This window comes from Rhinolophus sinicus, chromosome 1 (genome assembly GCF_057876585.1).
Source record: "Rhinolophus sinicus isolate RSI-liver-muscle chromosome 1, RSI-T2T, whole genome shotgun sequence".
Taxonomy (NCBI): domain Eukaryota; kingdom Metazoa; phylum Chordata; class Mammalia; order Chiroptera; family Rhinolophidae; genus Rhinolophus; species Rhinolophus sinicus.
This window is the reverse complement of record NC_142501.1, coordinates 149,684,168-149,700,313: the sequence shown is the minus strand read 5'-3', so window position 1 is coordinate 149,700,313 and position 16,146 is coordinate 149,684,168. Positions and strand designations below refer to the sequence as shown.

General features: G+C 31.9%; 1 protein-coding gene across 31 annotated transcripts in view; it reads right to left on the bottom strand.

The window, feature by feature from the left end:
• The window catches only part of ADGRL3 (adhesion G protein-coupled receptor L3), a 756,105-nt gene that overhangs the window by 483,334 nt on the left and 256,625 nt on the right, over window positions 1–16,146 (bottom strand). For all 31 annotated transcript variants that reach the window (XM_088791158.1, XM_019743751.3, XM_074324504.2 and 28 more), the window contains one exon: window positions 2,706–2,961. In XM_088791158.1, the coding sequence (XP_088647284.1) occupies window positions 2,706–2,760 (55 nt within the window). In that variant the 5' untranslated portion in view covers window positions 2,761–2,961. The remainder of the gene's footprint in view (window positions 1–2,705; window positions 2,962–16,146) is intronic.

Sequence of the window (16,146 nt, the reverse complement as noted above, 5' to 3'; positions counted from 1 at the left end):
ATATTTTTAACCATGAAAAGTTAATGATAAAGATTATAAGAACAAATATTATTAAACATGAGAATGTTGTGAGAATTAATTGTACTGACATATCTAAAGTTTATGGCTATAAAATCAGCAGTCATCATTATGATTTGCTCAAGAGAAAAAGATGGTGATTCAGGTCATTCCCAGAAAAGTTAATTCTCTATGGTCTGGAGGGCAAATAAAGCTGGGCATCACAACAACAGTAGGCAAGGGGATGTTATCAGGGGGCTGTTTGGGAAGCACGTGTACTGATATAATTGTGACATCCATGTAAAGTCAGTCATCTAAGATTATAGGTTATAGAATATTCCTTTAAGCCAGGTTAGTAGGTACTCTAACAATGTCTATCCTAGGAGATTTCAGCACTGATCAAAGGTTCACGCATTCCTCTATTTATGACCAAGGTGGGTTCCAAAAGGCTTTTCAAGTGAAGCCCTTCATTTACAAGTAAGAAGTGGAACCACAATAGCAATAGAGAAAGCTTCTGTGGAAGACAGACAAAACTGACTTGCATTTTCTCTGGTGCCAGGTTTAAAATATCTCTGCAAGGTAATGAGGAGAAAGGGTATATAAGTAGATGGCTTCTATATTGTTTAGCCTGCTATGGTTCAACAAAACATTAGAATGTAGTTCACATAAAATGGGAAGGATTACTTAAATTTTCAGAACTATTTTATATACTGGGTAAATTTTCCAAGTGCCCTATTAAGGGATTTAAACTACTTCTCAGTTACATGGAGAGACTGTGTGTGTGTGTGTGTGTGTGTGTGTGTGTGTGTGTGTGCGCGCGCGCGCGCGCGTGTGTGCGCGCGTGCGCGCGCGTGTGTGCGCGCGTGCGTGTGTTCAATACAGATCCCAAACCAAGAACCATAATCTATGGCTCTACCATGTTTGGGACCTGATGAAATACATAGTAGGTGTTAGTTTTAGAGACCAGAAATTTCAGAAAAGAATCTTTTTTTATAATGCCTATTTCTGCTATTTTTAACCTACCTTCCTCACACAAGTGTCATTTTAGACTGACTTTTCAACATGAGTTGTTTGTGTGTGTGTATACATACATACATACATACATACACATATGAATGTTGTGAGAATTAATTGTACTGTATGTATGTACGATGAAGGAAATTACCATGTTCAAGCACTTACTATTCATCAATCGCTGTGCTAGATTCCTTACATAGGCTGTTCATTCAATCCTCACAAGAACCTTATGAGTGAGGCATTTTTATAACATCAAAAAACCTAACTAGCATCATCTTTAGATATACAGATAATTATAAAAGCACTAAAGCAACATCATTCTTTTACTGTCCTATGTCACAGAATGTTATATGTACCCAAGTATATGAATGTTTAAGTGTGGCACCAAATATGAATTAAGGAGACATTTAGAAATTTTTGACAAAATTTACAAAATTTGAAACTAGATGGTTATATAATTTTACTTTCATTCTTTTAAAAAAGTGCTATACTTATACTGATTTGCCTTAATAAATGTGTTAAATTAAAGAAACTTTGGAGGAAAACTTCAAGAGACAGAACTTATCTTATCCAGTTCTTATAATGACAGTAAAACACAATTCAAGTTGAAACTTAGGAACATAGGCCAAATTTGGAATTGCATCACTGATGAACTACAATAGTTTTCTGTAATCAATTAAAAACAAAAGTGAGCAAAAGGGGCTAAAAATTCATTTCAGCTGTTTGATACACTATAATATTCAGAGACCTCCTAAGCAGTGGCAAAGGCAGCTATGTCCCTTTTTCTTTGCCAAAATTACCATTAACATATGAGGTAGTGACTATATTATACCATTTTCATCTTAGAGTAAAACTAATGGTAATTAGTAGAAACTTTAAACTGTGAAAAAGGAACATACATATAGACTTCAATTTGCTAGTTTTTATAGAGATTTAGTGAACGTTACATACAAAGTTGTATAGAATTTGTCTTGCTTACTTGTCAAATAACTGTATGTTTTACAAAATTTGCAAAGGTACATGATTTCTTGACTATTATATTTGTGTTATAAATACCAAGATGTCTAAATAAAGTTAGTCTTTTATGAGTATGTTAGCATATTTCAGTAAAATTACCTTTCTGTATATGTTCAGATTATTTTGATGTTTTTCTTTTTTGCATTAAAAGGTATATGACAAAAACAATTTTCATTTAATGAGAGATTTAGTTTGTATTCTGTGTATTAAAGATTAAATAGAGTAGTAAATACTCAGAAACAAATGATTACTTGGTTTGGGAAATCAGATATTTGGGGGTGTTTTCTTTTAAATGTGCATACTTACTACATTAATAATTATTTAAATTATAAAAATATGGAAACCAAAAAATACACAATAAATTACACAGTTAATAATTGAGCTTGATTGCCCCTAAATGTAGTAAAAACAAAGAATAAAACATGCAAGCGTTAAAAACAAAACAAAACCTTTGGTAATATATACATTTCAAAATGGACCTTAAGAAATCAAACTCGTATTTATCGCAGCTTAAGGTACACATTATGGCCTTTAATTTATTTTATTTTAACTATTAATATATGGTAGGCAAAAACTGTAACATCTTACAGCAAAGATTTAAAGGAAAGGGTCTAGCATAAAAAACTGAGATAACATTAAGCATTACACACAAAAAAACGAATTAAAGTTCTTACCATGAACTATCGGTGCTAAGAGCATCATGAAGACGAGTAACTGTGCTGGCCACATGGTTGTGTACTCAGGTGTGAGAGAGCCTCAAGAGCAAGTGTTTCAAATGTAAAACAAAATAAGTGTCTTTCTGGTTCCTCTTCTGTATTCCAAGACCGATGATTAAAAAAAAAAACAACAAAAAAGCAAACAAAAAAACCCAACAAACTCAAAAAGAAGTATTCTTCAAAAATACAAACAGCAATATCCCAAATATGAATCCTGCAAACAAGAAAAAAAAAAAAAAATGGGTGATCAAATACAAATTTTCTTATCTTGACTCCTTGGCAGTTTATCTCCTGACCAGAATATCTGTTACATCTCCTCGCTTCTTTTTAATGAACACAGGCATAGTGCATAAAAACGAGTAAGTAACCTAGAGGACATTACTTATTCATGTATTACCAGTGTTTATTTCCCAGACCCCAAAAGGGCTGAAATAAATGATTCAATCTCACTGTAAAATTAATATAAATATATTAATATAAATAATTAATTAATTATTATAAATAATTAATAATTAATTATATAAATAATTAATAATTAATTAATATAAATAATATAAATATATTAATTTTACAATAATTAATGAATAATTAATTTGTTAAATTTGGTAATATGTATAAATAGATTTGGGACTTACTGTGTTGCTATGTATGAACATTTTCCACAAATGTAATTTGTACTAATTTTAGAATACTGAAAAAATGTGTCCATTATTTTACGTTTAAAACAAAATTGTTTAAATGTATGAGTCTTACTTTTATTCTAGGCCCTGATATCCATTCAGAAATTACTCTACATATTAACTACATTTCTATTCTAAGCATCTTTGTAAGTAAGTCTGTGAAAATTATAGATTTATGCTAATTAATTATGCTCAAACAGAATTAATTCATTCAACAATGGTTTATTGAGTGCCCACTGAAATACAAAGCACTGGTCTAGGAACACAGGCTAGAATACTGAATAAAACATGCAACCTATTCTCCAGGATCTTACAACTTAAGATGAGGAATCTTGCTTAAAAGTATTAACTATATACATGGAAGGCACTAAAAATTTTAGTAAAAAGTTATTTTACTAAAACAAATTGATATAGCTGCCTTCTCTTAAAATCTGCACAGATTTATCTTAGGAAGTGAAAATACTAAAGGAATATGACCCAAATTTTGACAATTTTGTTTTTCACAGTCAGCAACTTTAAAATTCATCAATCAAATTCAAACTGGATCTTCCTTCCCCACCTTCTCCTCTCTCTTTCTCTCTCTCTCTCTCTCTCTCTCTCTCTCTCTCTCTCTCTCTCTCTCTTCGATTCTGGTGATTGACAGATATTTAAAGTACTTTCACATTTTGAATATAAATTTAATTTTTTTCTGGAAAGGTACTTTCTAGATAGAGTTAGTTTACTGAAGACTGTATTAATAAGCCCCATTCTACCAAAATAAATTCCAAAATATTTCTGAACTACTTCCATGGTTATAAGGCAAAATTTCACAGATTTATCTTCATTTCTGACAATATTATTTGTAATCTTGTAACTAAGAGCACAGATTCTGCAGTAAGACTACCCAATCTCAATTAGTAACTCTACCGTGTTTCCTGGAAAATAAGACCAGGTCTTATATTAATTTTGCTCCAAAAGATGCATCAGAGCTTATGTTCAGGGGATGTCATCCTGAAAAATCTTGCTAGGGCTTATTTTCTGGTGAAGTCTTATTTTCGGAGAAACACAGTAAATATAACTTGGGTGTTATCTGTAGTCTTCCAAGGTTAGTACATGGATTTTTAAATTTGAAAGATTTCCAGTTATATTCACTAACAAATCAAGTATTTTTCACAATCCTTCTCAATAAATTACATTTTTAGTGATATAACATTTACATATGGTGCCTTACGAAAAGTGATACAAATTTCAAAAAGGATTAGTGTAGTTATTTAATTGTCCATTTGTCACTATCTTAGTGACAAATGGAAAAGCAAACATCTGTTATCATAAAAGAGCAGCTAGGTAATCATGATTCACGTGTACCAAAATCTCACTACATTTATAAATAAGATCCATAGTAACCAAAAGAGCCAAGTATTCAGAGAAATATTTATTTAATAAGACTAGAAAATAATTTCAAGTATTTAATTTATGCATAAATGCTTTGATGAGGGGCTTTAATACTCATTATTCAAATTTAAGATAGCAATATTTCCATGATTTATTAATATTGCACAATAGTAAGCACATATACAGCAATGCTTCATAGCCCAGCCCATATCCTAGGAAATAAAAGTGCACTTTTTCTCACAAAAATGTCTTTTCAAAGCAATTCTACATGGAATACTCCTTCTGATGGGAATGGGAGCTCTAACATATATTAACTCTTAGGGAAAAGATGAAAACTTAGATGATTATAATACAACTTCCTCTCATCATGATCCTACAATATTTCAAAACCTTTGGTGTGCTGATCACTGGGTAGAAGCAAAACAAGCTTTAAAGAAGTTTAGACTGAGTAAAATACATAATCTTTAAAAATGCTACCCATAACTTACAATGTCTGAAACCTAAAAATATAATTTTGCTTTAAAGTGTTGTTGTTTGCTAAAATAATCATGTGCATTAACTCTTTTACATGCGAGTGCATATGAGTATACTATGTGAGTACACTATGAAATTAGAAAAGCACTATTAGTTTGGGCCCTACTACTGATTCATACCATTTTATTTTTAATTAAAGTTTCTCTTAACATTTTGACTCTGAAAACCAAAGTTTACTGATTAAATGCACTTATTAAAGTTTCTTATTACAAAAAGGTTCAAATATCTTTCATTTCTTTTAATATTTATGGAGTCAAAGCACATTATATTAAAAAATTACTGGAAAGTATTTCACTACTGAGTGTAGTAGCAATAAGAGGATGAATGTTCAAGCAATGTATATTTTCTTAAATAGTGCTAAATACCTTTGAAGATTTATAGAGGATACATTCTCAGTCATCTGGTTTAATGTTTTCAAGAAATACTGAATTCAATCAACCCACACATGTGGCATAGTATTCCAGAGGTCATTATTTAACACAATAATATGAAACAGGTCTGGTCACAGAGGGTACAGTATATATTTACAGCATAATTCTTGAATTAAACAAAGAAGGAAGAAGAGGAAAGGGAGAAAAAAGAGGACAACAGATAATGCAGGAAATGCAAATAATAAAAGATGAATCCAAAATACAATAAACAATAGAGTTTTAAAAGAAATAAGGAAAATAACACAGCTTAGAAGACCTGGAAGACCTGCAAGAAGAGAACGGTAATTGTGCCCGAATTTGAAGAATGTATATGATCTCACTAAACTGTAGTGGAGGAGAAACATTCTTTGTTAAGGGTTATTATGAAGAAAGGTGAAGAACTGGTATAAATACAGAGCCTGTTACAGAACTCGAATAGTTTTGTCAGGTCTACTGAGTAAATAAGGAGTAGTAGAAAATACTACAGACAATTCATTGGGGCAGCATAGGAAGAGTTTTCAAGGCTAAAGAATCTAAATTCAATTTGATTAGTTTCAAAACTAGCATTTTGTAACATTTAATAATTTCATAATAGTTAAAGGCACAAATTACATAAACACATAAAATAATAACTGCAAATGCTGTATTTAAGATTGTGGGTAAATATTTACAGTGAGTATATTCCAAAAAATTTTATAATCCTCTATACTGCTCATAAACACTTGAACAATTTATTCTGAATTTGTCTAAATGGTTTTTGGTTTGAAGTAAAGAAACAGAGCTAATAGAGGCATTAATTGAAATACAAGTATTAAGTGAATTATTAAATTAATAAACTGGTATTTAGATAGTACCTAACATACCACACAAAAATAATGCAGCATTTGCATTGTTATATTATGATAATTTGTCAGTGTTCCAACTTGCATACCACTGTTTAGCAGCCATTACACTATTTGAGATCAAATATTGATTCCAGAGAATTACAACACTTACAGATACAATGGTATTGTTATCCATCTGGCAGTATATCCCTACCAAATAACAGACTATAATTTGACTACTTATTGGCACAGATGTATATTTTGTAACACATTCAAGTCAAATAAAACCTGGAAGCAATTTTATATAACCTAAGTATCTATTTGCCTGACCTAGACCTGGATACGGCCATGTTTTATTTAGTCCTTTACTTCTACACATATTCTTAAAAATCCTAAGCTCCTGTCATTAAGTACTAAACATTGCATATGTCAGAGCCACCAGCACCATGAATACCAAGCATGACATAAGCTTTGGAGTGAGAAAAGGCATTTAAGTCCTCTCTCTTCAAGCTGTGATCTGTATGACCACAGGGAAATTACTTAAATTTTGTATAGCCTAATGTTTACATCAGAAATTAATACTTATTCCACCAAGTGCTTATAAGGCTTAAATGAAGGATGAATATGTATATGTATGTACAACCCATAAAGACTCCTGGCAAGAACAGGCATTCAATAAGTGAGAATAATCCTTGTTTTCATTTAATGAAGAGTTTTATATTCAACAGTAGTGTTATAAATGATAAATGAGATTGAATTTGGTGGTGCATGGGACAAAAGAACATTTAATAAGAGTTTGTGAGTGGTTGGGTGAAAAGGAGGATAGAATCAGAAGGTGCATCAAAAACACCATGCTTTTCAAAGATTAAATTGCTCATGGTATATAGGAGAAAAAGGGGAGGAAAAGAAACATACCTTCGGTTACCAGTATCGATAACAATATTTGCCAGTTAGTATGGTGGGAGTTCACAGTCACGTACAAGTCCAGATTGTGATTTAAAATATAGATCATTTGAAGGAAGTCAAGACACCAATATTTCAGGTTTAGAAATATTGCAGTTACGTATTTTGTCAGGGTGAAAGGAAAAATGAATCAGGACAGAAAACACAATGAAACAACAGAGGATAGGTACAAAAGATACTGAAAAAAGTTAAATCAATTTGGAAATAAGGAGAGTAGATCAGGACTAATCTACATTTCTACTAGAACTTTCACTCAAGTCTCCATTCTTCCCTCATTCCTTCCCTATCTCCTCCGTAAATTTCAGAGAGATGAGAGCAAACAGAAATTTTTTTATTCAATTATTTTTTAAAATGCTACAACACTTTTCAAGCAATGAAATGTTAAATCTCTAACACATTATCAGAAACACTAACAAACAATATTTTATTGCTTAAGTAACACACACATTTCCTTATAATTATATTTCAAACATAATTTGATGCTATGTTAGAAAACAAGTAATCTAGGAAGGTAATTTTAATAAGAAAGTACTTTAGAGTAAAAGTTCCATCTAATTGTCTTTCAGATAATGCTATGATCTAATAAGTGTCTATTAATGTTCAGGAACAAATTTGGATTTAATGAACATTGCCATTTTGGCTTTAGGGCAGCACATCATTTAACCATGAAATAGATTGATATTTTACACAGGATCATTTTATTGCAAAGCGTCCTTGAGTTAACCTCTTCCTGGGGATCCACAAAGTATATGATTGGAGTTTGTTTCCAACAGACTTTGAAGAAGATAATACCTGCTACCACTGACATGTTCAATAGGAAATAAAATCAACGAGTCTGAAATTAAGCTATGTATAAATAATTACGATAATGCAACTAGTTGGAAAACAATTCAATTGCTTGAATTGAGATAATTAAAACTAAACAACAGATCCCATACTCTCCATGTATATGATTTGAAAATATACCTGATTTAAAAATAGATCCTTTACTTTGCTCTTCAAAACTGAAAATACTCATAAAATCTCAAATTTTTATCATCAATATTAACTGTGAAAAATAAGTCTGAATGCATATAGCTATTATTTAAGAGGATATTCAAAAAATCAACAATTGCTTTACAATATATCATTTACGTCTGTAATCAAGGATTGATTTCTATGTTTTTAAGAGAAATAGAGGCCGGCCGGGTGGCTCAGGCAGTTAGAGCTCCATACTCCTAACTCCGAAGGTTGCCGGTTAGATTCCCACATGGGCCAGTGGGCTTTCAACCACAAAGTTGCCGGTTCAACTCCTCGAGTCCCGCAAGGGATGGTGAGCAGTGCCCCCTGCAACTAAGATTGAACAAAACACCTTGAGCTGAGCTGCCTCCCGAATGGCTCAGTTGGTTGGAGCATGGGCTCTCGACCACAAGGTTGCCAGTTCGATTCCTCGAGTCCCGCAAGGGATGGTGGGCAGCGCCCCCTGCAATTAAGATTGAACACAGCACCTTGAGCTGAGCTGCCGCTGAGCTCCTGGATGGCTCAGTTGGTTGGAGTGCGTCCTCTCAACCACAAGGTTGCTGGTTCGACTCCCGCAAGGGATGGTGGGCTGTGCCCCCTGCAACTAGAAAACGGCAACTGGACCTGGAGCTGAGCTGCGCTCTCTACAACTTAGATTGAAAGGACAACTTGACTTGGAAAAAAGGCCTGGAAGTACACACTGTTCCCCAATAATGTCCTGTTCCCCTTCCCCAATAAAAAATCTTAAAAAAAAAAAAGAAAAGAGAAACAGGAATTAGGAAAGACAGGCAAGCTACAGTTTAAAAAAAAAAATAGAATATAACAAGTATCTACTACAAAGTAAATTAATTCCATGTTTAACAGGAACATGTAACTCTATTCTAAAATCCACAGGGTACCAGGCAAATAGCAGTCCTCATAACAACAGATAACATTTATTGAGCCCTTAACTATATCAAGCATTGTTGTACGAGCTTCTCACATATTAACACATTTAATTGATTTTACATATAAACATTATTGTTAACCCTATAATAACTCCAAAGAAATGTCTATTATTATTCATTATTGACAAATAAGGAAACTGAGGGAGCAAAAAAACTAAAGAGCTTACTGAGGTCTCATAGCTACAAATAAAGGAAACTAGACTTGCACTTGCACAGTCTAGACCTGTAGTTTGTGCTTTCATTCATTAGATTCTCCTGCCTCTCATCAATTCTACTGATTATGGATTCCGCAGCATACCTATAAACTGAAAGTTTCTGTCCCCCAAAAAACTCGTATGTTGTATATAGTCCCCAATGTGATGGTGTTTACAGGTGGTGCCTTTGGAAGGTGATTAGGTCCTGAGAGCAGAGCCCTTATGAATGAGATTGGTGCCCTTATAAAAGAAACCCCAAAGAGCTTTCTAGCCCTTTCTACCTTGAGGTTAAAGCAGGAAGACAGTTGTCCATAACACAGGAAGTGAGCTCTCACCAGAACCCAACCATGCTGGCACCCTGATCTTGGACTCCCCTCTCCAGAACTGTGAGAAATAAATGTCTGTTATTTATTAGACACCCAGTCTATGACGCTTTTAATATAGTAGCCTTTATGAGGAAAGCACTTCATGTAAATGGAAGGAACTTTTAGCTTGGTGTGATTAGTGGGTTGAATGGATTGAGATGAAGATACAGGGTACAGCTCTACACTGAAATATTCAAACTTCAGATTGAGAGAATCATGCCATAAACAGAAGGCCTTCATTATCTCCCATCTGAATAGTTCCTACCTGGCATCAAGTAGTCGGATACCTTTAGGACATCTGAATAGATACTAATGATTTATTTCACTCGTTCTTGTTTTGGGTGAGTGAGAGGCAAGACCACAAACTTTGTTAGGTGAGTTTCCCAGGAATGATGAACTTGGAGGCTCTTAGGGGCCAAGCAAGTGCTTCTTAAAATTATGTAAAAAGTTGAAAACAATCAGTGCGAAAAAAAAGTTGTCTTCCAAATGAAATTTTTAAAACACTTCAAAATCTAATTTCAATCAGCATGACTATTTAATTCTGTTATTAAAGTAGTTTTTCCAAAAAGGAAACTGAGGTTACATTGCATATTCCTAAGAAGCAAATGTATCTTCAAAGTAGAATTATTTGTGACTTTATCATATTTATTTTAACTTCAAGAATCAAATGACAAATGATTAACCAAGCTAGCTTCAAACCTTTCCAATGTTTAGTGGATATTTATTGTCTACAAAGGTTTTATGATTGGGATAGACCAGCACTGTCTTTTTTTTTTTTTTTTCCTTTTTGGCAATTTTTTAACTGAAATTAACTGAGTACTTCATGATTGACAACCATGATAATGTATTATTATATCTGGTGTTAGTTTGTGTTATAAGTGAAGTTTCAAGGTTTGATTTAAAACCAACATAACGGCATGTACTCCTGTAAAATTCTAAAATTTATAATTACCATGGCAAATAGTACTACAGTTGCATTGGTGAAAAGGTTGTTTCCATAACTGGGAACAATAAACTTTAAATGTCAAGTTAAGACGACCAGAACTGTACCAAGCAACAGTATGGATTTAGGACACTGAGCTCAGCATCATCTCGTTTCTTCACATGATTTCTCTGGAAACAGTGACCACTACTAAATAATGGACTTAAAAATGAAGTTTAGAATGAAGAAACTCAAAACAATAAGATAGCAATGTCAAATTAATTCTATTCCAATTCCTCCAGGCCGATAAGGAAAAAAAAAAAAAAAAAACTCATTTATTTACACTTTCTATGAAGACTTTCCCAACCAAGTGGAATGCGGAGGAAGCTAAATCTCATTATGAGCTTGATGACTATATCAGAGTTTCACTGTGGTTAAGTTATCATGACTGGTCAGTCCCATTTTTCTCTTTCATATAAATGATTTGACTTTAAACCCTTGATAGTCACATTTCTTAAACATTTCTCTTTTTTCAAAAGCAGTTTAAGCAAGTATTAATAAAGAGATTACAAAATAGTGGAAATTAAAAAAAAAAGTATAGCAGACAAGATCTAAAATAATCTCTTTAGACCTCTTTATATATATAAAAAAGGATATCTATAAGTTTAAAATAATTTCTTCTTTTGATGATGAAAGAAATGTATTGTCTTTTGTGATCCACAAAGTATTTCAAGATAGCTTTCCCTTGTTTCATTCCTTGGAGTTAGTGTATCAGTAGCAACCGTGCAGGAGAGAAAATATACGTTTTGAAATTATCTCTTCTCAGTAGGGTGCACCTGCATAGGTCTCAAATTAAACATCTTCCTTAATGGCCCATTATAAAGTATCAGTGCCTATAATACCCAAAGGGAGTCAAGGACCATTACTGCCAAGGGAGAGTTTCTAAGGTTGTAGCATATGACGCAATATTTCTGCTATATCTTTAGCTTAACTGGTAGTTTATTTAAATACATATTTATGGTTTTAAAGTCAATAGTTACCACAGTAAGGTTTAGCATAACTACAAGACACAGATTAAAAATATGAGTGCATCAATACATTTTTATACTAACACTTTGATAATTATCATTTATAAGTTGCTAACAAATTATGAAATGGGTCATTTTATAAAAGTTAACTTTAAAGATAGTTACTTGGACCCAAAGTATATTCTTCATAAAGAAAAACAAACAAACAAACAAAAAAACCTGAAGCAAATTTAATCTTTAGAATAAAATGTATATAATTTTGTAGAAATAATAATTATTATAACAGCTATTCTTCAGGGGTTCTTAATAGGTGCTAACATAGTGACAGCATTTTAATTTTACATGCATTATTTGAATTTATTTTATAATAATACAAAAGAAGTATAAGGTGGTCCTAGTGGTGTTCCAGCTTTCTGGATAAAGAAGCCATTTTCCCATCAAAAATGTCTCCTCGACTTCCAGGGTTTAATAGATAGACAAAATGGCAAACAGGGAGTAAAAGGAAAACCAGAACGAAACTATCTTTTTGTTCCATCCATCTTATTTCTGTTAGTCCTATCACTGTAGAAACTGACCTAGAGCAGCATTAAATAAATAAATAAATAAATAAATAAATAAATAAATAAATAAATAAATAAATAAAGCACCCATTATGTCTGGGAATAAATAAACAAAATGCTGTGAGAAAAAAAAAAAAAAGCGCATAAGAGAAAAAGAAAAGACAGAGAAATTTCAAAGTGAAAGTACCTCAGTGGAAAGAAATCACTAAATTGGTTTGGATAATATACCGAATGTGCCAAAAAAAAAAAATATACACATAACTTGTATTCATCTTTTGTTATTGGTATATATTGAGTATTACAATTTTAGTACAGATTTTTCCTTCTTAAAATGTGTATAAATTTTTTGGCATCCTCTGTATTTAAATATGGGATAATAAAGGATGTATTCAGAGAAAAAACATATAAGCCAAGTACAGTTTTGATTCCAGTAATTAAATAATTTTATAACATAACTTGAGATACTTACTAATATACTAATTTATTCATTCATATATGTATTTTTTATGTAACTGTAAATATTACCACATAGAAAGCATGTAAACTGTATTATACAAGTCATTCATATTTTATCCAAGAAACATCACAACTCAAAATTTCTGTATTTTAATTTGAACCTAATACAAGAGAGTATATGAATACGTAATTCAAAGCTGAAATTAGTCAACTGATTTTTCTCAGTGTATCTTCTATATGTTTGTAAATTTTATAATGGTGAAAATAAACAGCATCTCACTGACCAATGTCAAGCACTAGTCATTTAAAACGTTACAATGAATTAACTCCTGAAGATGTCTACACAAATAATACTAAACATCTTCTGAGGTAGAGAAATAATTAAGCGAATAAACATACTGACTTAACTAAGACAACGGGTTAAAAACAAAGGAAGCCTTGGTAAATGGAAAGACTACTACTTGAAAAAGAACACCCTCATTGAAAATGTGAAGGAGTATGAAGAGCTACCCGCAATAAGAAGCATACATATTTCACCCAGAGGTCTTTTTTTTATTTTTATTAAAGTTTATTGGGGTGACAATTGTTAGTAAAGTTACACGGGTTTCAAGTGTGCAATTCTGTAATACATCATCTATATATCACATTGTGTGTTTACCACCCAGAGTCAGTTCTCTTTCCATAACAATATATTTGATCTTTTTTTTTTTTTTAATTTTATTTTATTAAATTTATTGGGGTGACAATTGTTAGTAAAATTACATAGATTTCAGGTGTACAATTCTGTATTACATCATCTATAAATCCCATTGTTTGTTCATCACCCAGAGTCAGTTCTCCTTCCATCATCATATATTCGATCCCCCTTACCCTCATCTCCCACCCCCCACCCCCCTTACCCTCTGGCAACCACTAAACTATTGTCTGTGTCTATGAGATTTTATTTCTTCATTTGTTTGTTTTGTTCCTTTGTTATTTTCAGTTTTATATACCACATATTAGTGAAATCATATGGTTCTCAACTTTTTCTGTCTGACTTACTTCGCTTAGCATAATCTCAAGAGCCATCCATGTTGTTGCAAATGTCACTATTTCATCTATCCTTATGGCAGAATAGTATCCCATTGGGTATATATACCACATCTTCTTTATCCAATCATCTATGGAGGTCTTTACATTGATGTCTCTAGATGTCCAATGTTTATTAAGTGTTAAAAAAACAGAAAGTTCAATAAAATCGTCTCACTGATTTGAGCAATATAGCATTCTACAGGGTGACATTTTTGTTTCCCACTAGTTAATAAAATATATTAAATAATTATCTCAAAGTTATATTTAAATGAATTGAGCCCAATAGGAACCCATTCTCAACAGAGATTATGCAACTGAAATGCATAAGAAAACTTGAAAAAACAAGCATAAATGTGGCTGTCCAAAATTATTCAGACTGAGATTATTATTTAATATAAATGCATATAAGAAACTTATTTTCTATACATTATTATGTTCTTAATAATTAAGAAATCTAAAATAGCTTAATGGCTCCTATTTCTTTAAAGATAACATTGTTTTGATTCCCATGAAAAGTATTTTCCCCTCCTTAGGTAAAAATGTCTTCGAGTTATGTAGTTTAAAAATTATATGTATGTTTCGGTACATAAATCACTTCTTTGTTTAGTCCTTTCTCAGCAGAATGGTGATTCACAAGGACAATTCCGGAGCATATATGTTCTAAAATAACCAAAATTGGCAAACTATACAAAAAGATATATAATGTCATTGCTTAACACTTGGCTGTAGCAAGAAATAAAATAAGGAAACACAGATTGTGATGGAAAATCCATCAGACACAGCCAAAGTGACAGATTATTATTCATATATATCTGGATCTTTTTTTAAACATTTTATTTAAATAGTTGCATAATTTGTTTCACAGTGATGGCACATAAAAAGCCAAAGTAGGTAATTCCCTACAAAGGAAACTGTTCAAAGTCTTTAGGTTAAGAACGTTTTTTTAAATTCAATAACGTTATTAGAACTAATTTTTTGAGCATTAATTTTTTTTGAGAATTACAAAATTAAAAATCTTTATTTTACCTGTTTTAGGATCAATATTTATTTATGTTTTCTGGCTTTGCTTTGGTAGCAAGTCTTCAATTCTTGAACAAGATATAGTTGAAAGCAAACTCAAGATTGTATTCTCCTTGCATTTTAGACATTGATTTATTTTTAAGTGGTGTTCCCTAAAGTATCTCAAGACAAATGCATTCAGGAAGAAAACACAGTCTTGTTTTATGAAGAATTAACATACCAATGACATTTTGTTTTTAATGCTATGCATGAAACAGTTTAAAAAGAGTGTTTATATTCTCTACATTTTCTAAAAATGTTAAAATAAAGGGAATATAATTACTTTTCTTTGTGAAAGAGCAAGATTATTTAGTCAACTAAAATAGTGCCCTATGGATAACAGTTCTTACTTTCTCGTCCCTCTATGATATAACTTATTTTTTTACTTTTAATAAAACGTATATTCTAATAAGTAGCTTAAAATGAAACACAGATAAACATACTTATTCTCAAAACTTCCCCACTGTCTTGATACGGGAACCTAATTAATAAATAAATCCCAAACATCCCTAATGTAAATGTCTCTGTGGATGATTTTTATTTTACGGTTTTGTATCATCTTGTCATTGGTGTTATTATATGCTAACAACCTGCATCACTTTTGAACACATTAAGGACATGTGCATTTGTGGTGCGCCTTTTGTGCCTTTTAAAGGGGATAATTCCAAGGTCCTCCTCCTCCAGCTCTTTCATTACACCTGACTAGACTGAGAAACTCAGGGCCTACAAACTAGCATTATTAATCAGTACATGCTATTTACAGAGCATTGTATACCTTTATTTCTATTTTTGCCTTTTCTTGTTATTATTTTATATGTTCATTGTACAAATAAAGCTTTGCAATTACTAGGTCATCTGGTTAGAATGAAGAAATGCATGAAATTATTTGATTAAATCCCATTATTAAGCTTACTATACATTAATTAGATCATTGCCAATTATATAGCATCAGACTCTAACTGTCTGAAACAAAAGACTGTTCATTACCACAACCATAATATTATTAGAAGTGTGTT